The sequence below is a fragment of the Saccostrea cucullata genome, unplaced genomic scaffold, assembly GCF_032062105.1.
Source record: "Saccostrea cucullata isolate Sc308-1 unplaced genomic scaffold, CSIRO_AGI_Scuc_v1 ctg870, whole genome shotgun sequence".
In the NCBI taxonomy this organism is placed as follows: Eukaryota; Metazoa; Mollusca; class Bivalvia; order Ostreida; family Ostreidae; genus Saccostrea; species Saccostrea cuccullata.
In genome coordinates this window covers 155289-163501 of record NW_026930195.1, presented here as the reverse complement: position 1 = coordinate 163501, position 8213 = coordinate 155289, and the positions used below count along the sequence as shown (strand labels likewise).

At 31.5% G+C, this 8213-nt stretch overlaps 1 protein-coding gene across 1 annotated transcript; it reads right to left on the bottom strand.

Annotated features, from left to right (window-relative positions):
• Positions 1-212: 212 nt before the first annotated feature.
• Positions 213-1130, bottom strand: LOC134283234 (uncharacterized). The gene is made up of 3 exons (XM_062765684.1): positions 982-1130; positions 415-531; positions 213-328 (listed from the first exon to the last, which is right to left on the bottom strand). The coding sequence occupies exons 1-3, from the start codon at positions 1064-1066 to the stop codon at positions 213-215; spliced, it is 318 nt and encodes a 105-aa protein (XP_062621668.1). The 5' UTR covers positions 1067-1130.
• Between the last annotated feature and the right edge of the window lie 7083 nt (positions 1131-8213).

The window sequence follows — 8213 nt, the reverse complement described above, 5'->3', positions numbered from 1 at the left end:
AAAAATAAACATGTTTTTATCATTTCTTCACCTGGACTGACATTGATTCACAGAAAGGTAACATAGATTGAAGAGTTTTACCGTTTAATTTTTAAATACTTTTTGTATGAATACATCTGTCTCTAAAAAGTCTCTTCAAAAGTCTAATTTATCCGAAAAATTTATATAACTAAATACTTTATTACTCTTGTTTAAGAGTCAGCGTGTTCAAACTACGTACTTTTTAGAGACATGAGATCAGCATCACTGACTTTATAACCATAAACTCGGGCTTTAATGCAATTTGTTGCCGTTTCCTGATCCCATATTTTCATAAGCTTGTTGTTGGCTATAAAGTGTTTAATACTTATATCAGATGTATTCATACAAAAAGTATTTAAAAATTAAACAGTAAAACTCTTCAATCTATGTTACCTTTCTGTGAATCAATGTCAGTCCAGGTTTTCTCTTTACAGTGAGCCGTTGATTCGCCCGTTTCCCACTGTACTTTCTTTTTCCCTTTTTTCTTAGAAGGGCTTCTGATTTCAGATGCTTTAATAGAATATAAGATGAAAATATACATGTACATTCATTACTAATTAAATGTAAAAAAGGGTTTAAATAAATGAGTCCATAATACAATTAATTAATGACTATATATATATATTCTTTGACCCCTACTTTTGAGAAAGTGAGGGAGCATTAATTCTCATTCATCTGTCCGCCTGTCACAAAAACCTTAACCGTGGTTATAATTTTTGAATAAGTAGAGATAACACTTTCATATTACACAGGTGTGTTACTTGTGACAAGGCCTTACTCAATACACTGATTTTTGACACTGTGATCTTGAAGTTTGACCAACTTTTCAAAATCTTTGACCTTGGTCATAACTTTTGAATATTTAGCTACTGGTACATATCTATCATTTAGGGCATCAGATATTTATTTGTTGAGAGGCATTTATTAAACAAAATTCAAACTTCAAAATCTGTATCTGACCTTCTGGGGTAGGCTCTGATTTGCTGAAACCTTCCATCCGAGCTATGGCTTCTGCACATGCTTTTTCGGAAGCTTCCCTCTCCATGCGTTCCTTCTCAAAATTTCTTTTCAAAACGATTTTTTTTTTGTCTCCACTAGAAAAGTATAATGTTAAAATTCATCAAGGATATAGGCAAATTAAATTTATTTTCATAATTAAAAGGTAATATATATAATTACCGAGTTTATGTAGCATTAAAAGTGCCATTCTAAATTTCTGTGGGTTTGTCATATCCTTTGGGCAATGGTTATCAGATATGGTCTTCAGAGTCTGAATGTGATCATCTCCACAGCATTCTTCAAGTAAAGTAACGGCAATTTGTGAGATTGTATCTGTTGATGTTGCAGCCTCTTTTGTTGCCTTGAATATAAGAGCATCCCATTCAATTCTTGTCATCTGACTGACCATTTCTGCCAAAGAAAAATGGATGTGTTAGATTAAATGCTGTCTTAATGGTATTGTTTTCTTTCTTTTTTTTGGGGGGAGGGGGATGGAAACTACCTGCAATACACTCCAGAATTGATTGTGGCACAGTTGAATGGCCATCGATTATTATCATTTCCTTTTCTTTTTCCTTATTTAGATCTTCTAATGAGATCTTGATGTTGTCTTTCCATATCTTGAACTTCTGTTTTCCTTTCTTTTTCTTAATTTTAGACGTTTTTTCTGATTTTGTGTCCAATTTCTTTTTTTTTGGCAGACATTGGTTGTTCTTGAACTCTTTTTCTTTTCTTAGAAGGTTCTGGGATTAGGCCCTCCTCCTTATGTAGCCTGTTGTTATGTAGGAGCATGCTTCATTGTGTAAAACACTAAGATGTTCTAGTGTAGTTTCATCTTTGCAAAGATAGGTGGCATTTTGAATGATTGAAAGACTCTCTCTACATTTGGTGGCTAAAATTTTTAATTTTGATCTTGGCATTTTTTGGCAAGATGGTAGAGTTGCATCAGAGAGCCCTATGTCTTCACCAGTGAAATCACATAAAACATCCCCCTCGTCACAAAGTTCATCTTCATTTGTTACAGAACCGGACACTGATATGGACACAACATCAAAATCTAATGTGAAAAAAGGTGAGTTGCTGTAACTCAAGGGGTTGTTCTTCCATGATACATCAGGAAATCTGCCATTGAAGACTGCAAATATGTGTCTGCATGGTAGAAGAGTCCATGTCCATGCATGACACCCACAACTTGGCATTCCATGGCCATTATCTAACAGGGCATCATATTCTACCTTCTTTCGAGAGTCTGACAAACTTTTAATCTGCAAAATAATATTCAACAGATACTTTCAGAATATTGTCTTTAACAGTTTTCTACCTTAAATGTCTCAGGAGAAGTGAAATACAACAATGCCTTTGCTTAAATTATAACTTTGTTAATAAGATACATGTTTATAGTTTTAAACCCAAATTAATCTAATTAATAAATTTGAATGCTCATGTATTATTTACACCTTTGTTTCTATTTAAAGCCAATACAACTACATTGTACCTAGTAAATGAACATACCTTAAAACAGGTGGCAGACATCTGCATGATATCGGTCTCCTCCACTGTTTCTGCAAGATCTATTTTCGTCATGCAGTTCTTAATAAAAGATGCTGGTCTGTTCTTCAAGAAATCTGGTATTTCTGCAATATAAGAACGACCAACTCTTTCCGAGGCCAACACGTTGTCACGAGTTTACCTTTGAAAAGAAAAGAAATCGTTATAATAATATTCAAAGGTGAAAAAAAAACTAGAAAGAAAGAAATCTTTAGGATAAAATTCATAGGCAAATATATATATTTTATAGAGATTATGCTTTTCAATTTCAATAGAATATTGGACATAAATATGTTATTTAACAGTTATGAGAATTAGAAAAAAGGTGTAGAGCAACAGCTAGCACAGGAATGAATGAAATAAGTAAAGCTTACAGGTGTGAATATTATTATTATAAAAATATCTTTTTGATATTAGAAATGAGAATAATTTTCTTGTCACATAACTTGAATAAATTACTTTTGAATTAAATTATGATATGTATGCATGTAAGTTGTAAGAAACATGAACTACCGGGTATGTGTCTTTTGTAACATGTTGATATTTATTTACATGTCTATTAATGTAAATTCAGAGTATTTAAAATGAAAGTTACATAAAATCAAAACACTTTTCACACAAAAGGCAGATTAAAAATTAAAATAGGTATAATTGAAACAATATAGGGTACATTTAAAAACACTTTAACTTTAGCAAATGAGCAAACAGTGTCCAAGGAATGCATTGTTCTGGCAAAAAAAAAAATGCTCAAAATCAAGGTTGCTACATGTAGCATTTAACAATTTAATCATTTTACGTTGATAAATATCTCGGGTACATTAAATTATCAATAGACTACAGTGTAACACTTCCACCTTCCGTCACCAGTAATAATTTAATTAAATGAAAATAAACACTTAAAGAATTTAGAAACATTTTTTAAATACAGTATGTAAATCCAGGATGCTGCATTTTTTGTAAATTTGAGTCTAAAGTTATTACAAGTATTTTTTTTAAATAAAAGTATTATGGCCTTCACTTATACTTTATTGAATAGTGTTCCCAACTGGATCATCACAAAATAAAACTGCATCAACGTCTTGGCATTTAATAAAAATCATACAAACCTTCTCCTTTGGCAAGAAAAGGCTTAATATTCATATTTTCCTTTTAAAAAATTATTATCTCATTCTTCTGATAAAAAATGAGGCAGAAACATATGTCATAATTAATAGCACAAGATACAGTAGGGTAATCGTTCAACTCAATACATGTACGGGGTACACACACACACGAGATTCATACATTTATTTCCTATTAGATAAGTTTAATACTCAAAGAATAATTGATAATTACAACTAAGTTGTTTATTTAAAAGTATCAATTAAATGGTGGAAGGAAAGCATTAGAAACAATAAGATGCAAAAATACACTGCTTATACTTACTGTCTAGGTAATTTTGCTGCTCAGAAAAAAAATAATATAATATCATAACACATGCATTAAATGATATAAGGGTAAAGTTATTTTGAAAATACTTTTGTATTTTGGTTTCCAATTGTCTTCATAGCAAATTGAAAAAAAAAAACTCGTACATTAGAATGGAACATATATTTTTAACAATACTAATATCTATATATAATTTTTAATCATGAATTTTCTACACTTCATGGACATTAGCTCAATCATTGGATTAGGTAGTCTGAGAATCTAAATTGAAATATCAGACAGAACAAAATAAAAATGAATTCTAAGTGACATCAATTCATACTTTAATGAGTTTACAGAGTACTTCTGATTTCAGAGAAAAGGCAAATTCTGCAAAATGACATAACACTATCATATTTGTCAAGAACAGGGAAACAGAAACAATGTTACAGTAATAGATATATCTCCTTGATATCCATGAAATAATACTTTGAAAGTAACAAAATTTTCTCCTTTTTAAAATCAAAATACAGAAAAAAAATTAAAAGATTTTAAATGTAAACAATTTCAAAATAAACTACATGTATTTGTGTAACATTTTAATTTTAGTAGAGTACTTAACTGGTCTTATCATTCCTACTAAATTAACAACCTTACAATTTCCAAGTGTCACGTTTTAAACTGTTACAATATATATAATTAAACATATTCACTGCAGCTTTATGTACAAAACTCATCAGTTTTCAGTTTTTCTTATATGAGCATATTAGGTCCTGGTAAGAACAAAATTTAATGAATAAAAATATTAATCTTAATTGTTCATGCATTTATTTCCTTGCAATTTTACAAACCCTTTTAAGAAACTTGTTGCATGTAAGTATAGACAAAAGCAACCTTCAATTAATACCTATGATGTATACATTTATTTTACTGAAAACAAATTCAAAGGTGACTAACAGAGCATCCACTGCAATCATCGCATACACATCTTAAAAAATTAAAAGATGGACAAGCAGAGCATGAACTGCAATCATCACACACACATATTTTCTAAATATATGGAAAACAGCATGTACATGTATATACTAGATAGGATGTTGTTAAACATTAAATTTTCTTCTATAATCTATAGACATATAAAAATATGCATTGGGTATAACAAGTCAGAAGTTCTTCTCCAAATCTCCATTGATTTTGCCATGTCTGGTTCAACATCTTAGCTTGATCCATCCAACTTTCTTTAATATTCTTGAGCTGATGTGGGATGACCTCTACTTTGATTGATGGCACAAATCTTTTAAGGAAACCCTAAAGTACTTTTTTTGGTTCTTATCTATTCCAATATTAATGACCCATGATCTGAAATCATATATATATTCATTTTTACAATAACATTTAAGGAATTGCATAAGGAATTGCACTGAGTTTCATTCACTCAATGAAATGAATTAATTTCCAATATAATCAATGAAGAATCAATATGAAATTATTGTAAAATTTACAGAATGAATTAGAGAAAAGCAAATGCTTCATCAAGAAATTTTCTTGTCATGCACAATTATATGTATCTCTTTTTTATTACTTAGAAAAAGAGATATTAATTAAAATCAAACCTCATTTAAAAAGGTAACTTGAACAATTGAATACCTGTTCCAATAATGTTCCAAATATTAGGCCTACAAAGCAAGGATTTTGTTTTTCATATTTTCTTGAATGAATGCATTTTTTTGGCAATGTTGGGATATTAGTCACATCCTGACATCCTTGTACGTTTATTCATCGTTTTTAAATCGTAGTCAGTAGATCATTCAAATGCATCGTGACTTTTCTTCCCTTTTCGAACTTTTTCTTTTCTTTTTTCTTTCCAATTCTCACTTAAAATTTTAGTGTAGTGGTGAAGCGAGAAACACACAACAGCACAATGCGTCAATGACTTTCTCAGCTGTTTCTCCTGATCGGAATGGCCGTTCAACTTGCCACGTTCCGTATTGAAAATAAACAAGTCCTCCTTTATTGGTTCATCCACATGCATCACGCTAATCTCAAAGGCTTCTAAAATTCCTATGCTTTGAATTGTTATATGACTCTCCTGAAAACGTCATTTGTTTTTAGTCCTAACAATAGCCTAAGTTACAACAAACATCAAGTATGACAGAGGAAATTCGTTACCGAGATGCTTAGTAAAGGTGGTTTAAATTCAACTGTTTCAAACGCTTTGGTGATTCGCAAGAGTTATTTCCCTGTAAACGCAAACCTTACTTTAAGACATTGTTCTTTCTTTTGGAGTTAAAAGGTCTTGACACATATATTTCCTGTTCTGAATCTGATTCACTGGAATCAGACTGTTCTTCACTTACTTCATCTTTCCTTTTCTTACTTTGCCTAGTCCTTCTCTTGATAACTGTTGGGGGTGTCTCTTCAATCTCTTCTTCATCTGCAAGAAACATAAAAGGTAATAATAAATTTCTGTGCAGTAACCTTGTAGGTCCCTTTCCTGATGCCCTTTGTACCTTGTACACAGGAATGTCTTCATTTGGTTTGTCTAATACCACATAAGGGTCTTTCTCCCACTTATCTGAGAGTTTACATTTTCCTGTTTTTGCTAATAACCGTACCAAAACTCTGTCGCAAATCTCTAAGTTAGAAAAACGAACTTTAATGTCATAGTTTTCTTTGTGCGGAGAACTGTTCTTATCACTATTTGATCTTGCAACTTTGTAGGCAAATTGTAATCTTTTCTTTAGCTGTTCAGCATAGTTTAGATGACTTTTAGGTTTTACTGTAGATTCTGAATCATCTAAATTTAAAAAGGCATCAATAGCTAACCTTGGATGCCAACCAAACATCAAATAATGGGGGCTGAATCCTGTAGTGTCTTGTTTGGTTGCATTCTACGCATGAACTAAAGGAAGTTATATGATTTCCAATCCTCTTTTTTATAATTTTCCAAAGTGCCTAGCATTTTGATTAAAGTCTGATTAAACCTTTCTACAAGACCATTTCCCATTGGGTGGTAAGGTGTTGTTCTACTTTTACTAATCCCACTAATTGCACAAAGTTCTTTAATTACCGTACTCTCAAAATTACGACGTTGATCAGAGTAAAGTCTTTCTGGAAAACTGTAATGACAAATACAATTCTCAAACAGAGCTTTAGCTGTTGTTTTTTCTAGCTGATTCTTAGTTGGAACTGCCGTAGCATATTTCGTAAAATGGTCGGTTATTACCAAAATGTTCTCAAACCCACCTTTAGACTTTTCTAATGTTAAAAAATCAATACATAGTATTTCTAAAGGTTTAGTAGTTTGTATATTTAGAAGATTAGCTCTGGGGCTTTCTGCTGTTTTTCTACGAACACATCTACCACAAGTTTCAACTCTTTGTTTGATTTCTTTTTCAATACCATTCCAATAAAATCTATGTTTTGCCAACCATAAAGTTTTGTCTCTGCCCTGGTGGCCAACATCATTATGTATACCTTTAAAAGCAACATCTCTGTAATGTGATGGTAAAACTAGTTGTTTAATGTTTTTGCTATCAATCATAGTGTGACGATAAAAAAAATTCTTATGTATTTCATAATTTCTCCACTCTCTCAGGTATTCTCTTACCTCTAAGCTTTCATGTCTTAACTCTCTACTCTCTGGTTTCAAACCTGTTTCTAACAACTCTATAAGTCTTTTAATAGATGTATATTTTCTCTGTTCTATAGCCCAGTTAATATTGCTAAATTCTTGCAGTTCGTTATCCTCACTACTACTTTGTAGTGTAGCATTTTTTGACAAAACTAAACTTTCAGCCAAAGGAAGTTCTTCCTTTTCTACTAGCACAGCTGAAGTTAAAGCCTTGATAACATTAGGACAAATTTCTGTAGGTCTACGAGATAATCCATCTGCATCTCTGTTTGAATTACCTGTTTTGAAATGTAATTTAAAATTGTAATTGGAAAGAGATGCCAACCACCTGTGCGACATTGCATCTAATTTGGCTGTGGTAGATACATATGTTAATGGATTATTATCCGTAAATACATCAAATGTATTGCCATATAAGTAGTCATGATATTTGTCACATAAGGCCCATTTTAAACATAAAAATTCCAATTTGTGGGCATGGTAATTTTGCTCACTTGACCGTAGTCCTCTACTGGCATATGCAATAACTCTATCTAAACCTCCTTGATTTTGATATAATACTGTCCCTAAACCTTTCTTTGAAGCATAAATATTAACACTAAAT